At 38.5% G+C, this 19,407-nt stretch overlaps 1 protein-coding gene across 1 annotated transcript in view; it reads right to left on the minus strand.

Annotated features, from left to right (window-relative positions):
* The window catches only part of tubgcp2 (tubulin, gamma complex associated protein 2), a 28,017-nt gene that overhangs the window by 4,603 nt on the left and 4,007 nt on the right, over positions 1-19,407 (minus strand). Inside the window, exons 4-15 of the mRNA XM_055661594.1 lie at positions 16,892-17,068; positions 16,401-16,560; positions 14,636-14,843; positions 12,989-13,188; positions 12,482-12,671; positions 11,496-11,641; positions 10,508-10,688; positions 7,947-8,127; positions 6,524-6,696; positions 3,875-4,003; positions 2,066-2,186; positions 640-783 (exon numbers count right to left, since the gene is read on the minus strand). Of these exons, the coding sequence (XP_055517569.1) occupies positions 640-783; positions 2,066-2,186; positions 3,875-4,003; positions 6,524-6,696; positions 7,947-8,127; positions 10,508-10,688; positions 11,496-11,641; positions 12,482-12,671; positions 12,989-13,188; positions 14,636-14,843; positions 16,401-16,560; positions 16,892-17,068 (2,010 nt within the window). The remainder of the gene's footprint in view (positions 1-639; positions 784-2,065; positions 2,187-3,874; positions 4,004-6,523; positions 6,697-7,946; positions 8,128-10,507; positions 10,689-11,495; positions 11,642-12,481; positions 12,672-12,988; positions 13,189-14,635; positions 14,844-16,400; positions 16,561-16,891; positions 17,069-19,407) is intronic.

The raw sequence follows: 19,407 nt of genomic DNA on the forward strand, positions 1-19,407 counted from the left end.
AGCAAAAGGCCTATAAAGCTGACTCTTATACTCAATGCCCTGACCTATTAAAGCAAGCATGTCATATGCCTTACCTACCACTATCTACTTGCGTTGCCACTTTCAGGGAGTTATGGACTTAGACATCCCTCTGTACATCAATGCTCTGAAGGGTCATGCTATTAATTGTATATTTTCCCATTACATGGGACCTCCCAAGTGCAACACCTTACACTTACTCAGATTAAACTCCATCTGCCATTGTTTTGCATATTTCTACAGCTGATTTATGCCTTACTGTATACTTTGACAGCCTTCCTCCAGCAATCTTGGTGTCATCTGCAGAAGTCCCAGCACAGAATGCTATGGAACTCCATTGTTCAGACGTACAGCCTGAATATTGTCCCTCCACCACAACCCTCTGTCAGTAAGCCTGTTCTGAATGCATATGAATAAATCACTGTTAATCCCGTGCATCTTAATCTTAAACTCAAGTCTGATGAAGGGTCTCAAGTCTGAAGAAGGGTCTCAACCCGAAACTGCACCCATTCCTTTTCTCCAGGGATGCTTCCTGATCCGCTGAGTTACTCCAGTATTTTGTCACAAATATAGACACTTAAATGACTAGGATTATGTACAATAGAATAGACATTGGCTCACCTGCATACAGTTGGTAAACATGACACACACCGACATCAGCTTTGAAAAGATCTTCAGCAGCACTGTATTAGTTAACATGCAGTCCTTCATACAGTTGTCCAGGAAACTAGTATGATAGCTCAAAACTTCATCAATGTTAGATGCCTAACAAAATACAAATGGCATCAATTATGAAGCAGCATGTTTGCCTCAAATGTCTGTGCGTATAAAGTTTTAGTTAAGTACGATGTGTCTACATTATGATCGTTGAGGACTAAAACATCTCTAATGAGTGAATTCCTCAACTGCAACCATAATGTAACTGTAACCGAAGCGCTTCCATTCTTCACACTATCCAAAGTAACACAAGAATACAAGCTATAAAATATTGACTTCAATTTGACTCCATATTTACCCAATACCAGTAATGACCTACTGATCTACTGACAAGAGCTTTGAATGCATTCCACAGTCAAGCATCCACAGCCCTTTGTGAAAGACAACTCCAGAGATTCAGTGTTCTGCTTAAAGCAATTTTTCTTCCAAATGTCCGACTTTTATTCGGTACAATAGACCATGCTCGCCAACACTAGATGCTCCAGACATAGGAAACCGCTTCTCAACAATGATGCTACCATATCCTCATGAGTCTCAAAGCAAATCACCTCATACTTCAGCCCCAATCACTCTTCTCAACGTATACGTATACCCGCCCTTAGATTTGAAATATAAAACTACAAACACATGCTGCTTATCTTTTTAAACAAATAGATAAAATGATAAGAGTTAAAACAAATGTAACAACAAAAATCTCTGCATTCAGTGAAAAAATTCAAGATAAATGTTTACACAAATACTTCCATATGTATCAAGAGAATGCACACTGTAACCATTATTAGGGAATAACTATGAACTCTTGCATTTAAATGTTTTAATAACTACCATATTACATTTCAGAACTATGACTAGCATACATTTTGATTTCATTATCTGTCTCTACAGTAATGTCTTCCACATTTGAGTTATGATTAGTTTAGTTTAGAGATACAGTAGGAAAGGAAACAATACAAAACATATTCAGAGTATTCATTAGTTCAAATGCTTTCAATAACCGTTCATTTATATTTGCTAATGTAATTTAGCTCATGATTATAACTGGAAAAAATGCCAAAGTAATCTCTTCCACATTGAAGAAGTTAGCAGTCCCACAGCATCAAGAGGAGTGCAGCAGACATTAAGTCAACTTGTCATACTTTATATTGGAATAGTTGGAACAAAGTACTTGGCAAGAGGGAAGTTTCCAAAATAAATGTCAGCTAATTTCTCTCTGACTCTCTGGGACCTGCTTGGATGGGACATCTAGTCTAGCATAGATGTGTGAGGCCGAAGGGACCATCTCCACGCTGCATGACTCTATGACTACAATTTAAAGTTGTTTATTGCTTACCGATTTCAAATTATTTTCCATGATGTGCCAGTTGGGTTCCATAACCTCAAACATCATATAATACTGAATGTTCTGCACAAAATTCAGCATTCGCTGTCTCAAGGTGAAAGCAGCAGCAAACCTAAAAATATAAAATTATTGTTACAGTGAGCTTCTGGCACCTGAACTTGAAAACCCTAATTAAAACCCATTGGTTATGAACAGTCAGGGGAGTAGCTTTGGTCCCCAGTCATAATTTCCTCAAATTAATCTTGCACCATTCTTATACATTAAATTCAAATTTACCATTTTCTTCCCCTTAGCTGGTTGTTCAGAAGCTAAGCTTGTAAAGAGTTATGCAAGTTATACAAATCACCTGCAGTGAAGCAGGATACTGTGGTGGCATTTCCACCTGGATCTGAAGCCTATGTCAAAGTGTAAGGGTGCAGAGAAGATTTACGAGGATATTGTCAGGACTCGAGGGCAGGCTAGGACTTCATTCCTTGTAGTGCAGGAGACTGAGGTGATCTTATAGAGGTGTATAACGTCATGAAGGGGATAGCATGAATGTGCAGTGTCATTTTCCTGGGGAAGGGGAAATCAAGAACAAGAGGGATGTAACTTTACGGTAAGAGGGAAAAGATATAATTGGAATCTGAGGGATAACTTTTTCCATTCAGGGAGTGGTGACTATATGGAAAAGGATGCCAGGAGGTAATTGAGGCTGGTACAATAATAATAATTTTAAAATATTTGGACAGGTAGATGGATATGAAAGGTTTAGAGGGATATGCGTTTATAAGATTTGTTTACATTGAGCATCTTGATTGGCATGTTCAAGTTGGATCGACGGGCCTGGATGTTTCAGTGCAAGGGCAGATTAATGTTTGGAGAAAGGAACAACATTTTGGACCGAGATGGCAAATGTGCCATCAGATACCAAACAGAACAAGATATTCCAATCAATGCTCTTCTTCAGTGATATCAATTCAGAATTTTATAAAAGCACACAGTGTAACAGTTTAGGTGCCAGAAGCTTACGTTTTGCAAATTAAGTTTGACGCTCACTGGAATTCTGACTAACTGGGAACAATTCACATTGAGAACATTCTAAACAACATAGACCTAGTTAATATTAATACAAGGACTGTTACAACTTTAATTCTTCCATTACAGGTATTAGTAGTCTAATAGGTGAAATTATTTAATTTGACTACAAATGACAGCGTGTTACCCCCCGACAGTGCCATACAAACGAGACATTCCTTCCACTTAGCTCAGACGATGTTGCAGTTCATTACATATTTTAGCTGAATAAATACTGCAAGGTTCTCAACTTACAGTACACATAAGCAGCAAAATGTTCACACAAGTACTGCATTTTTAAAGTGGATTTCAATCAGTTGTACGTTATTCAAAATATTACGTTAATGTAGAATGGAAAGAAAATACAGAAAGAAACTCACATGACATCCACACGTTCATTTTTTAAATCTCTCCCACTCCCTTTAGTCAAAACACTATTTTTTTTGAGATACAACCTACACTAAGTTAAAGGAGAGCTTTGTCAAAGTGAAAGTCACCGAGTCATAATATGGCAAGTTTACTTAATTCAATTGATTCTCAGGTCGCTTCAGGAATACCACTTATTTATAATGTTCTACTGATAGATTGTACAACAGATTCAAAGTGATCGGAACTGGCAAAAATTCAGAGTTCATAATTGTTTCAATACACTGCTCCAGGCAGTGTCATAAATGCCACAAATGTCGAGAATGCACGATAGACGTTAAATACAGGGAGAGCACTGTCTCAAATAATCATCCTTACCATCTCGCAGAGTATAATGAATACTGTTTTGCAACTGTATTACTGATCCACACGTTACACAGCTGCCGGTCCACATGCTTACAGTAAAACATATGTCTGAACAGCATTTGATACCTTGTCAAAGCTTTCCTATTGAGAAAGAAAATGAATAGTGAGCTCACATAATGCTACTCTAGAAATTGAAATTAGATATTTATTGGCAACATTCACAGCAATTACATAATGCCTCCTTTTCGTAGCGTTGCAGTGCGACTATGGCACTGCGTTATGTATCCAAATTAAACACACAGAACATCAAACTCAAGTGCAAGAAAACGTTATTTTAGCTCTTCCTGTCTAATATCTTGCCACTCTTAAAAAAGTGATTGAATCCACTGCAAAACAAATAAGTTAATGTTAATAGGTCATAATCACTCCAATATTTGTGTTGGGATCAGAATTAAATTAAAAATAAAGTTGTTTAAGAACTATTTAAAACTTAAGATTTATAAATGTTTTATAATTTTAAATTATATTTGTTTTCCTTATTTCTTGAATACAGATATTATTTCTTATGCAAAACATATTCCACCACCTGAGATGAGAATTTGAAAGCTCTCTTTATGTGAGATTCATTGATAGCACACAAGGCCATGTACGTTTTTCTACACAGCTGCTTAATCACGGCAGCAACAGAGCAATGGCAATGTTAACGGTGCAAAGATATGGTACAAGGTGAGAGAAGCTCTGAAGGCACGGGCTCAAAGATCCAGGTCTGTAACACGCTTCAAGCATGTCATGCCACGACACATTCTTCATTCTTTCATTTGTCCTCCACAAACAAGCCACTGATGCCCAAAGTACAAAGCTTTGGCCGTAGGAAATTAGAAAACACAAAGCCAGCCTGGAGCAGTAAACTTGTTAATGGTTAGATCTGGACAATGTGTCATAGAAACTGTTGAGTCATTTTAATTTGAGAGCTTAAACACTTTCCAAATAATTATTCACAGAGAGATCATCTCTACCTTTGTCTGGTTTTTGACCAACAATGAATGAAAAATAAAATTCAGTTCCTAACTAGTGTAACAATAAAATAGATGAATAATTCCAGTACTTTAATAAATGAAAAGTGCCATACAAGTACCTAATTTCTACACCATTTTGTTGTACACAATGTTTAAATCACTGCAGTAATTGATCCTCTTTCTGTATTGATGTAGCTTCAAGATATTACTGTTAAGGCAGTCAAAACATTCTTAAAATATCTAAAAATCTACGATCCTATAAAAGTCTGTGAGATGCACGGTACACAAGCTTTATTTAATGAGGTTCAATTCCAGGTAAGCATTTACTGCCAGGTTTCTCAGGTACGTTTAATGGCCTTTCCTTCTGCCAAGTGAACTTGCTGTCAGACAGAAGATCACTGACAGACGGGTTCCAGTGAGCTGGGCGACACATCCTGCCTGTAAATCAGTCAGCGAGCTGTAATGTCAGTGTAATGGGCTGTGGTCAAAAGAAAATCCTGGCAACGGTCTGTGAATCTTTTCCACTGATGTCATGGCTGTTAAATAACAGTGATTAAGATGTCAATATAAATCTGAATACCACAGCCATGAGAACGTTCTGACAAGCTTCTATGTTACTTCACAACCAGGATCTTATACATCTACTAACCAAATATATACATCGATAATTCCTTAAAAACCCAAATTGCTGCTCATATATGACTGAATAGTTGAATGAAGCACTATTCTCTATAGATCAAATTAACTCATTTTCCAGACAATGAGTGGCTGCTTTCCCATCATTGCTGGAGTCTGTAATGGGCTAAATGCAGAAAGAAGAATCTGTTTGTTATGGCTCGCAAAATTATATTTTACTTTTCTCACAATCAATGGAAAATCCCCAAACACAGGGTTGATATTGTACACATTGGATTTATTCAAATGACTTTTAGTGGGGTTTTATTTTTACATTAGATTTTATTTTATAGTTTCACTCAGTCATACTGGACTTCCTTGTTCCCATGAAGGGAACTGTAGTTTCCCATCATATTGTCAAAAAGCACCATTCATGGTCAGATTTAATTTGAGGTGCAATTGACTCTTCTGTGTGTGATCTATGTATAGAGCAAAAACAATACATCAGTTGGTCAACTATTCACATATGTGATGACCATCAAGGAAATATTAGCCTGTACACCAGAACAATCTAAGCTTGCATCTGAACAGTGCCATGGCACCTTCAATGTCCCACTGATGAAGCAGATGCGTACGATGATTAAAATTCATGCTGCAAGATGCCATTGACAAAAGGGCTGCAGAAATTATTAGTCTAGATTTTAGTGCATTGTGATCGTTCAGCTTTAGAGTCAGGGCAAGCACACTAATGTGATGTTTCACTGTTAATTCAGTGTCACAGTGTGGAACACCCCAAGCAACACCAATCAGGTACAGGTCTGACATTGCTTCCTAACTGACAAACAGCATTTCCTTACTGAGGCTGGTGAAATTCCAGATATCAAGTTATCTTCTAACATTAAATTACAGCTTCAACAATAGCAGACATCCACACTTGCTCATACAGGACTTAGCCAGATGAATAGACCAAAGCAGAATGAGTTTGGCGATAGGTTTGCATGTTACAGTGTAGTTGGACAAAACCACTCACCTGTTTAAAATCAATGACAATGGCCATTTCACCACATAGTCAAAGGAGAAAGCTTCCAGGCCACTAAGTGCAATCTCAGTTGGGTCTGCATTGATGATGGCCTTTTCCTGCTTGGTTTCTATAGCAAGAACCCGCAGCAACTGAGTGATGAGGTCATGCGGCATTAGATTAATCTGCAGTAGAATAAAATCATGCATTTAATTTACTACATCCAAACCGTCATCAATTTCAATAAATGTAAGACAACAGAATGGTTAAATGCTTGGGAATGATGCACATTCACAATAGATCTCGTATCTAGGCAGACACTTGGGTAGACATTAAAATAAAAAGTCCACATGTTGATGGGCGTTGTTACTCACTGTTTACAAAACATACTTTAAAGAGAATTAAAGATCAAAAGTTTTGGGGCTCCAGAATGATGGTAAATTGCAGAACAATCACTTTGAATTGGAATTGATAAAAATGGTGAAGAAGAGAGAAATTAACAGATTATAGTGACCAGTAAATCCTAGTTACAGTTGTGAATCACAGGGAAGGGAGGGTGGAATTATTCAGAACAATAAGTTTATGCCATTTCTCCAAGACTCAATTTTCTGGTTATTTTATTTGGATATTCCCCCTATAACTACACTGTATTTAAAATGTAATGAATAGGCTTTGTTTCAGCCACGCTCCAGTTAGCCAGGTACAATTCTAGCGACTAGTAGCTCCTTCACCCACCAACTCCTTTTGAAATGTCCTTAAATATTCTGCTGCACTATTGTCAATCTTGAAACCATTATTTACTTCATCGTCTCAACATTAAAAAAAACACCCATTGTCTCACAGTACTGTTGCTTCCCAAATTAGGCATCAGGATAGTAACATTCAAAATCATCCACCTTCTTCCTGCAGCTACATTTTAAATTCACTCATACATGTATTCCATATCACATTAGGCCATTCCTTTCAATATTACGCACCCTCTCCATAATCTGTCATCATGGGGATTTTTATTAAATTACATATTCAAAGCTCCAGATGTTGTTAATGAAGACAAGCTTGCCATACACCTTCTTTACCACGCTATAGTTTAGTTTATTATTATCACGTGTACCAAGGTGAAACTATCCCTGAATATGGAGGTATGTGTTTTCAAACCAATGATTTGTATCGGCCCTTTCCGGTAGCTATAGACTTGCACCCCAAAATCCCTCTGTACGTTAATGGTCCTAAGAGTTCTGTAATTTACTGTAAACTTTCCTCTTGCATTTGACCTTCTAAAATACATCACATTTGCTCGGATTAAACCTCACCTACATTTTGTTGCCCAAATTTCTAATTGATCTGCATCCAATAGTATCATTTGACAACATTCCTTGCTATCCACAACTCCACCAATTTCTATGTCTGTGGATCCATCAATTCTGTTTGCACAAACCTTCAAATCATCCTTAAATGGGTCAGTGTTGGCTGTGCTCATTCGCAGAGCTAGCTCCAAAAGAGCTTCCAGCCTGGTGGTGATGATATCATCCACTGACTTTTTCAGCTCTTCCTCTGTAAGATCCATGAAATGGACAAAGAAATCTCCTCGATCCATCAGGAAGTAGTGTTTTATTGACCTGGAATACAATCAAGATAGCAAACATTTTATTGCAGTACCATATGTTGATTTTATTGTACAGAACAGGATAATTAACAACCACAAAGTTTGTCGAAGGAGGATTTAAAATACACATGGTAACAATTTTGTTAGCACGAACAAGTAATGAAATACAGCTTTTGACAATATGCATTAGAATTAATTTGCATCAAAAATAAGAGGCAATATTTTTTGTCTCAACCAGACAACAGGTTACAATTAAATGATGTTTGAGTCAGAAACATAGAGCATGGAAACAGGTTCTTCAGTCCAACATGCCCATGGTGACCAAGATGCTCTATCTAGGCTAGTTCCATTTGTCCACCTTTGGCCCATATACCTCTAAATCTTTCCTAATCATGTACCCGTTCAAGTGTCTTTTAAATGCTGTTATAGGACCTGCCTCAACTACCTCCTCTGGCAGATTGTCCCATCCCATCAGAAGTATGAAGAAGTTGCCCCTCAGGTTCCCATTAAATCTTTCCCCTCACCTTAAATCTATGTCCCTGTGTTTTGATTCCGCTATCCTGGGTAAAAGACTGTGCATTCACTCTAACTAGTCTCCTCAAGATTTCATACACAGATTAGATATAAGAGTGAAGAATGGGTAATAACATCGACCACTACTAAATTTAGTTGTGACATCAGAGTACCTGCCCAAGCAAGTGAAGTCACACAACTAGTTGCTTCTGTGAAATCCAGACAATACTACAGAATTAAGACAGAAGAGGATCCAAATACTGGATGGAAATGGAGAGTGTGTTTTGGGTTGAGACCCTTGTTCAGACTATAGAAACATGTTTAAAACCTAGTGCTTTTAAACATTGTATTAATATTATCCATTTTTTCCAGACTCCAAGCCAACCCTGTTCGAACAACTTCTATTTACAGCAGTCCTTACTCCATAAAAAAACTGGCCTTGTTTAGAAAAGTTTAAAGCTCTCAAGTCACATTCATGTTTAGATTGGGGGAGGGGGCTACAGACACAATTCTGATAGTTCCATAAGATGATGGGTTTCATCTATCTTAAGATTTTGTCATAAATAATACATAGGTTTCTAACCAACAAGGGAATCACGGGTTATGGAGAAAGACGTGGGATATTGAATATGCCATGATCGTACTGACTGACAGAACAGTCTCAAGGGGCTGAATGGCCAACTTCTGTTTGTACTTCATTTGATCTTGCAAACACATTCTACCAGACATTTAAACCACATTTGACAGTGAGCCTGCCCTGCTTGCCACACGGGGCTGATTAGAAAAACAAGCCATATCAAGACTGGAGGGAGATTTTCAAAGTTAATGATTTTAAACAGCTCACCAGCAATATTCTTTGCATTGTTATTAAATAAAGTTTGTATTTTCTTAGATTCAATTAACAACCAAGGATTGCTACATTGGAATGCCATCAACAGTCAGCAACAGTGAACTGAAACAAATCGGACTTTCTGCAAGTCCTGAAGCAATTCCACGAAAATAGCCAACTTTTACATGTGAAAAAAAAAAATGTAGAATTTCTGACCTACATATTCAAGATTAAAATTTCAAAGGGATTGTCTGGCTGGTATCAATACATTTTTAAAATAACTCCTTACTCTGTTAATAATGAGGTCCATATGGGGCATGGTAACAAAAATCAGCGATTATATACTGGACACAAATCCCAGGGATTTGGAAAGTTATGTTTACAAAAAGATTCTCTGAAGGTCACTTCATCAAATGAAGATTAACATTCATCTGATGTTTCAGGGGAAAGTAGAATGTTACACTGTTTGGTATAGTGTTCATTTAAATTTGAAAACTGAAAATGGTTTAAAATTTTAAATTTCAATTAACTGTGACGTGGAACTAAAGACATGGCAAAGAGAATCACTCCTACTACTACACATGGATCTATGTTTCTTTGTGTTTTTAAAACCTTGAACATGAAACCAAAGAGCAGAAACTTTAATTGTGCCTCCTTGTCTCTAATGAACTACAGCCAGTTTTACAACTAAAATGATCTGGTGAAAGATTTATTTAACCCTCAGCGAAGGCATTGCAAGATGTGACTATTTATTTGTGTTAAATATGACTACTAATTTACTATGCCTTCAACAAGGTTAAATGTGGAGATACTAATGATACAAGCAGAACCTCATAGGCAAATCCGAAAGGGACATGTAATTCCATTTGTGGGAATAATTTAATACATAGTTTAAATTTCAGAAATGTTCCCATGGGATTATTGGCTGATGATCTATTGTACAAGTAGCACCAAACAAGGAAATTAAGACCTTTTATAGCAACTCACTTACTGCAGGCAATAAACAGAAGAAAACATTTCCTTTCTCAATAAACTATTTAAGGTTATGTACCCGAGTCGTGCCAGGAGTTCTTTTTCCTTCATTAGAAAGTCTAGCAGAACCTTGCTGGCATAGTTGTAGGACTTTTCAATTTGTTCCACGTATGCACGCTCCTTCAGAGTGTAGATCACTTCCTTGGCATTGGGACACGTCACATCACGACCACATTCCCTAACAACATTCAGATATTTTCCTGAAAATAAATAAAACACAGTTTGTTATCATCACAGTGATGGCCAAAATAAAGCAGCGTTTCCTCCTACAGACTGTCCACCAACCCAAACTAGAAGAATGTCATTAAGCACATGGGAAAATATTTTAAATGTGATCGTCAAATTAAAACAAAGAAAAAACCCAATGTCCTTCTTGGACCATGCTAAATAACAGGAAGGAAAGGGCAAAGAGACCGAGGATTTCTACTTCTCAGCTTCTCCAGCAGATCAAGAAATTGCATTCCCTTCATCAGAAAATGTTCTATATGATTGTTTAACCAACATCTATTGACCATGATGTGCTATCATATACTCCTACTGTGAAATAGAAAATCTCTTACACGTTGTCCAAGAAGGAAGTTACCTAAATTTCAGCAGGTTTTTAGGGAAATACATTAACCGCTCACTATAACACTTAATGGCCGACCTCTTTAATAGTAAACAAATATTATTTTTGTAGTATGTAATTTAAAACACCAACATTTTATAGGTACGTACACATATTTTATAGAAGTATATGCTGGAATCTTGAGCAATTATCGTTGTTATAGAAAGTTTAAAAATGGATTTCCTTAAATAAAAATCCAATAAATGATATACACCTGGAATTTCAGTTAAATGGCTCCGTCTCATGCCATTTCATTACAGTGTTTCTGTTTTAACTGAAAATAAGATTTTAATATTAAAACTAATCAATTCACTTCAACACTAAAACATATATACTTATAGTATTTTAAATCAACATAAAGGGATACACTGTAATGGAGAAATCCAAAAGGTTGCGTTACCTGTACTAAGTATCTTGTCAGCCAACTTCTGCAGAAATGAGGGGATTCGGTACTGGATAATCGTGTATCTCTCATCCCAATACTTGTCATTGTAATCCTCCTGAATTTTCTCCTTTTTAAGTTCATGCTCCTCCACCATAAACTCACTGCACATGACAAAGATCAATTTGCTCAATTAAAAAAAAAAGTTATAACGCAAAACACAAGTCATAGGAGCAGAATTAGGAAATTTAGCCCAAAGTCTATTCCACCATTCACTCATGGCCGAGCTCTCTTTCCCTCTCAACCCCATTCTCCTGCCTTCTCCCTGTAACCTTTGACACCCTTAGTAATCAAGAACCTGTCAATCTCCGCTTTAAAAAACACCCAATGATTTGATGTCTGTGGCAATGAATTCCACAGATTCACCACCCTCTGGCTAAAGAAATTCCTTCTCACCTTCTTTCTAAAGGGATGTCCTTTTATTCGGAGGCTGTGCCCTCTGGTTCTAGACTCTCACACTAGTGGAAACATCCTCTGTCCAGGCCTTCACTATTCAGTAATTGTCAGTGAGTACATGCCTAGAGCCATCAAACGCCCCTCATATATAAACCTAATCATCCCCAGGTCATTCTTCTAAACCTCCTCTAAACCCTCTATAACGCCAGCACATCCCCTCAGATATGGGGCCCAGATCTGAACACAAAACACCAAATGGGGTTTGACCAGCACATTATAAAGCCTCAACATTACATCCCTGCTTAATACGACAAGTTAAAACATTCCAAGCAGAATGAGTTAATTAGTTTGTTCTGCGTTATATTTACTAGTACTAGCCTCTATCTTCTCATCACCAAATCCAATGTATGACCCACTACTCTGGTTCCCACCTCCCTGCCTCTCCAGTTTAAATCCTTCCGAGTAGCACCAGCAAACCTTCCTGCAAGGATTCAATACTCTTGAAATAATCTTATAGGCATTGAGGACTTCCAAGAATTTGCTTATACCTGTAAGGATCTTGTATAATTCCTCTGTAGATCCACTTTTCTAAAATTTCAAAGTAAGGTACACTTGCTGCTTTGGTTAGGTAGAGACACAACTCCTGTGCCTGATTATCTCCTGTGTAGTTAAACGTTCTGTCATGCAGCACACTTAGCGTTGATCCTCCCATACATTCTCCTTTCTCCACAGAGGTAGCTGGTAGAGGATAGAAGATGAAGAACAATCTATTGAAGCCGTTTATTTTATTTTGTGGAAAATGCTTTGCACCATTAAAAAAATCTGTTGACTGTGGTTAACTAGGGAAGCTATTCAATGGTTTTGTACTTCAAATAAGGATCATTCTCCCCAAACATTGAAAGAATGATTTCAAATGACAAATGTTTTAGTTAGCACTACTTGCCTTTGCTGAATGTGCGCTGACAGGCATAGATGAATTACAACCTTGGTTTACTTTCAAGGCTTTTTATGCTTGGCTTTAAATGGAAATGACAATGAAGACAATAACATTGTACCTATTGATGCCATAATTTCCATCGTTCTAATGGTTGGTTGAACATAAAACCAAAGTTTCTGTAACGAGAGCAGTCCTTGTCTCTGTAAATGTTCCAGTTGTGTCACGAGGATCATGTACTCCTTCACCAGTGTCCGCATTGCAGCAGCTAAGGCGTGGTTTACCTGGCCGTGCTCAAACGATGATTTATCCTCAATGAATCTGCAGCAACATCAATGGAATTATCAAAGCTGGGAAACAAACATTTCTCTGAGCATTGTTTCACTGCTACATGTTCCCCAGTCAGGCTAGAGTAGGAGTTATTTTGCTTCTGTCATTCCCACCTAATGTTATAAATATTCCACGGGTCTGCTTCACCCTGTGTTCCTACTCTACAATGTGCACACAGCCAATGTACCTGCCTGAGCCACAACCTTGATGATCTGCTGAATCTGAATAACATAGTTGGATGTTTCCAAGACCACTGGGAAATAATAAGAGAAAAGCTACTACACAGAACACACTGAACTCAACAATGAACATCATCAGCCCTGCAGTGTGAGTTATGTGAGCCCTGGTGTTGGCATGTAGGTAGGGGTGTGTGTGACAGTCTGTACAAGGTTGGAGTAGATCCCTAGACCCAAAGTGACAGGAAGAACATGTCCACAGTTTAGGTTTACTATTATCACGTGTGCAGAGGTACAGTGGAATATTTGCTTTGCATGCTATCCAATCAGTTCAGCTAATACCATACATACAATCCATAAATACAATCAAGCCAAACTCAAGTAGAATAGATAAGAGCAAAGGTGAAGATCCAGAGTATAGAATATTTGTAGTGTAACAGTTCCATAAACAAAGTCCAAGAGGGACAGTATCCTAGCTTATGGAAGGACAGTTCAGAAGCCTGATAGATGAGAGGAAGAAGCTGTTTCTGAGTTTGGTGGTGCATACTATCAAGCTTCTGCACCCTTTTGAAGCAGCAAATGATCTGATGGATAGACACAAAATGCTGGAAGAACTCAGCGGGACAGGCAGCATCTCTGGAGAGAGGAATGGGTGACGTTTCAGGTTGAGACCTTTCTTCAGACTGAGGAAAGTCTTCATGGGAATGGGCGGGACAGAGATAGAATGTTGTCAGAGACAGTAAGACTGGTGGGAGAACTGGGAAAGGGGAGGGGATGGAGAGAGAGGGAAAGCAAGAGCTATTTGAAATTAGAGAAGTCAATGTTCATACTGCTGGGGAGTAAGCTACCCGAGCAAAATATGAGGTGCTGTGCCTCCAATTTGCGCTGGGCCCCACTCTGACAACGGAGGAGGCCCAGGACAGAAAGGTCAGATTGGGAATGAGAAGGGGAGTTACTGCTGAGCAACTGGGAAATCAGGTAGGTGAAGACAGACTGAGCCCAGGTATTCAGCGAAACGATCGCCGAGCCTGCGCTTGGTCTCGTCGATGTACAGAAGAATGATCTGACAGGCTCAGGTGGAGAGGTGGAAGGGTCTAGGCACACCGAGGCAGACTGATAAGTCACAACACTCTTGCTCAACCTTCAGGCCTGGGGACTGTGCAGTGAGAAGGCTGGTGCACACTGCCCCATGGCTTGGCTCTGTGCCTTAGCTTGATGGTCAATGCCATCTCTAAATATTTCACACCTGCAACGTTGCTCACCTGGTAACAGAGGAATAACTTGCTGCTATTGGCAGGATCCTATTGACAAGCTCCTTGACGGACATGTCCAGTGTGGGGTCAACTGCAAAGCTGCGGTTGTGTTTCCCCATCAATGGTTGGGCCGTGATATATCTCCCATCTACTCCAATCAAGACGTACAGCAAGTCTTCAACGATCATTTGTTCTTGTGTAGCAAGTGGTAAAGTTCCTAATCGAAAAGAGAAGTTTGATATAGAAAGGGACGTAATGTTGCCGAGATTTATTAATCACACAAATTTGCTCCAAACGATCCAGTAATAAAATGTTGTAAAAATTTGCATCTTAAAAACAGATAATCTGCATGTGACCAAGGATACGAAATCATATAGAGACATCATCTGATGTGTTTAAAGGGAATGGATTTCCCACAAAATGTTGTAATTAAATGAAATTTAGCTATAGCCCAAATTCAGAAAACCAGGTATTTTATGGATGTGATGCCTAGTTAATTAGACAGAGTACATAGGAACGTTAAAGATCAGCCTCAGTAGGGCGTGTATCAATCTGCAGTTGTCACGTGTCAGAAGCTGCGTAATATTGCAGAAACAAGGAACTGCAAGACACAGAGTGCTGGAGTAACTCAGTGGGTCAGGCAGCATCGCTGGAGAACATGGATAGGTGACGTTTCACAGAGTGCTGGAGTAACTCAGCGGGTCAGGCAGCATGTCTGGAGAACATGGATAGGTGACGTTTCGCAGAGTGCTGGAGTAACTCAGCGGGTCAGGCAGCATCTATGGAGAACATGGATAGGTGACGTTTCGCAGAGTGCTCGAGTAACTCAGCGGGTCAGGCAGCATCGCTGGAGAACATGGATAGGTGATGTTTCACAGAGTGCTGGAGTAACTCAGCGGGTCAGGCAGCATCGCTGGAGAACATGGATAGGTGACGTTTCACAGAGTGCTGGAGTAACTCAGCGGGTCAGGCTGCATGTCTGGAGAACATGGATAGGTGACATTTCAGGTCGTGATGCTTCTTCAGCAGGATATGTCGCGTTCCTCAGATCTGGATAGGTGACATTTTGGGTCCTGACCTGACCGTGTTCTTCAGAGATGCTGCCTGACCCGCTGATTGACTCCAGCATATTGAGTCTTTTTCTGAGTAATATTATATCCAGATATGAACAGCACACATCTTCATGTTACTTAAAGATCCTTTCTTAATTTAAAGTTGAATAAACTGTGAATTGATGTCAAACTAAGAATAAAAACAAAATCAAGTATGGCTCCAGTTAGACCGATCGGATTGATTCAATGTGGGGCCAGAGTTTGAATCAATCTGTGTGAAGGGCAACTCAGGGCATCTTCACCATCTTGACAAAGTCCAACACCGTGTGTATTGTTCATGAATGTTAACACCTACAAATAGGTAGTTTAACTCTTGCATCATTATTACAGGAGAAAACAAATAATAACCGATATTGCCACAAGATTCTAGTAACGCAGTACAATGAAGCAGATACCAGTTCTTGCAGCAAACTTCTTAAAATTAAAAGCACCCAAAGGTATACATCCCTTCAAAATACAATGCATTTACAGCTTCAATATAGTTTGGAAGGTATTGAAGGTGAGATTAATGGTGGTAAAGTAAGAATGCGGTGTTTAGGTGCAAAATAATACAGATTTTATGATTTTTCTTTCAATGCATCAACAATTGTCTTGGTATTTAGTGACCCAAGAATAAGGACAGTATCATAATTCCATTTACAAGTTGGACACTGACTACCTACCGATAGAAATGATTGTTTCAGTGATTGGACTAGAACTGTTGAGAAAGTCCCCCAGCAATGCTGGCCTCGTATATACCCACGATGGGAAATGCGGGATGATCTGCCCAGGGTTTTTTCTGTTGTGTTTGTCACGAAGGAGCTTGCGAACTACTTCAAGTGGCTAGAAACAGAACATTTACAAAGTAGTTTAAATGCACCCTAATTTGCCATAAGTACAACACTCTAAACAAATAAATTAAGTGAGACACTTAACATAACTGACTTAAGCATCTACAACTGACAGTGCTCAGTAATCCTTAACAGAGAAAGCATAATGTTAATCATGCTTAAAAATAATAATTTGCTGTTGATGGAATATTATTACATGTGTGCCAAATTAGTACAGGCTCATTACATGCGTTTATTGAGATGTTTTGTATCTCTACAGAGCCATGCGAAATCTGATAAATGTACAATTTACTAAAGCAATTAATTCTAGTTTGATCTCGAACCTGTTGTGAATTTGAGCTGGTGGTGACGCTGCCAAGTTGTTTTCGTAGTTCTTCAAGTTCCTGCAGAGAGAGCTTGGCAGTTGCTGCAGGGACACTGAATGTGGCAGCACCACTAGCCATGATACTGGAGGAGTGCTCTGCTCGGTCCTTTGCATTCTGCTGCAAATACTGCAGCGTCTATCGGGAAAATACATTAATTTACTTTCAAATTGCAGCTTTTAAATATCAAATATATTTAAACAATTTCATGCTAATAATTATCTAACACCTTGGAAGACAATTTGGCTTTCTAATCTGTGTAAAACTGAAGCTCTGATATTTCTATCATTTCACTTTTCATCTGAAGGTCCTTGTTCTTCCAACCCACCAAACAGAGTGAACAATGAGTGGACCTTGCTGCGAAACACCAGTCCCTTCCCCATAGGTATCATAAAGCTAGGGACACCTGCGGAATCAGAGTCCTGATCTTGCTGCCATCAATTATACCAGCTGTGTCCCAGACCAGTCCAGTCCAGTGGCAATGCACAAACCCACTACAGAGACACAATATTTATCCTGGGACAGCTGCACAAAGAAACAATGCCAGGAATAGCCACCATACACTTACATACAGAGGGACTGCTGTGAGAATAAAGAGTTAGAACATAGAACAGTACAGCACAAGAACAGGCCCTTCATCTCACAATATCTGATTCAATAGAGTCAAACATGGAGCCAAGTTACTCTCTGCATGTTATATGTCAATGCAAAAGCCTCTTAAATACCACAATTGTAACTGCATCCACTACCAATCTGGCTACCAACGTTCCAGGCACCCGCCACTCTGTGTAAAAAATATACTTGCCCCACATAAATCCTTAAACTTAGTCCTTCTCATCTTAAAATTATGCCCTCTTGTCTTTCACATTTCCACCTTGGGAAAAATGCTCTGACTGTCTATTGTATCTATGCCTCTCACAATTTTATATACCATTAAATATTAGGGGAAAAGTATTAGTTTATTTACATTTTCTTAATTAGCTGAGTTTAGTTAAATGTTTTTTTTAATTGCTTTAATTTAAATTAATTTAAAGATTATTCTTGAAAGCTATTGGAAAGCTAAAGAAATAAATTCTCGTTAATTACTTCTGACTGCACTCATTCTTCTTGCCAGGGTTTTAGTTTACAGCCAGCAAAGAAAGCACTGGGGGTGAGGCTTAGCTGGCCATGGAGGTTGTCCTCAGCTGTTTGCTGAGTGTTTCTTGTTGTGGCATTGCAACTCTCTGTGGCAGGGCCTTGTGCATCAGGGAGCAAACTGACAGGCTGTTCTGGAAAATCAAACTTTGTACTCGTCTCATCAAACTCGTTATATGGATCTGTGCAAGCCGATTCCACAAATATTTGCCTGAGTAAATAACTTAAATGGAATTACAATTGAATATATTTTAAAACAGTTTGGTCAAAGGTGTGTGTAAAATCATCATTCTGAAATTTAACAATAACCATAAATCAGTTAGTATAGCATATTGATATTTTTATTGCATGATTCTGGTGAAGGAAGATTTGAACAGATATTTGCTTACAATTATATAAGCACTTATCCACAACTGATTTAGATAGTTTTGTTATAGGCAGTAATTTTTATTGCATCCTTGCAGATAAAACTCCAGGTTATTTTGGCTACAGCAGAAGACTCATGACCCAACACATTGTGCCAAATAGCATTTGATCAGAGTCTACACTGCTGCTACTTCTCCAGGACAGGCGCTTCACTGGAGATGTTTTCCAAAGGAAGGCCAGGTCAGTTTAAACCTCTCCACTTAAGCAATGCTGAACAGCTCTCTTCAGGGCAGCTTTAAAACAGGTCTGGGAACAGATCACTTCCATGCTACCATCATTGGTCAGAAAAAAGTAGGCAAAAATGGCAAAGCCCCAAGGGCAAGATGCAATAATAGTGAAACAGGACATGAAAATACTTCATCTTATCTTGCTCTACAATTTTTATATTTTAAACTTTCCTGTCATTATAAAAAAATTGTTTATCTATATGCTGTGTTTAATGCAGCAAAATATCTCCATCAAATATTCACGGAATATCTTGATCGCTGTTAGACTAGAATCAAACTTCTACAACCTACAATGTCAATAAACTGGTTACCAAGTCCGTGAGAATTTGGTCATCGATTCTAATCTTCAACTGTTCATTATACTCAGCTCAAGCACTGCATCTATTTATTTTGTTTTATTACTGTTTAATCTCAGCTATTTCTTTTCAATATATGGGTTCCCTGCCCCTTGTTCTTCAAACTTCAAAGTTCTACCATTCACCGACAAATCCCCTCAGACTCCCTACTGTTAAGTCCAATGGACATTTTACTTCATTAAATTTGGATTAAAGTGAATCAGAAAATTAATTTCACTTCTGGCAAAGTCCATGGTAACTTACTACACATGCAGGCAGAGCTTATTGAAATTTCAGTGTCAAAACTAGAGAATGAGGGAACAATTTCTTGAAGTAGTCTAGGCAATAACAGGCA

Source organism: Leucoraja erinacea, chromosome 34 (assembly GCF_028641065.1).
Source record: "Leucoraja erinacea ecotype New England chromosome 34, Leri_hhj_1, whole genome shotgun sequence".
Classification (NCBI taxonomy): domain Eukaryota; kingdom Metazoa; phylum Chordata; class Chondrichthyes; order Rajiformes; family Rajidae; genus Leucoraja; species Leucoraja erinaceus.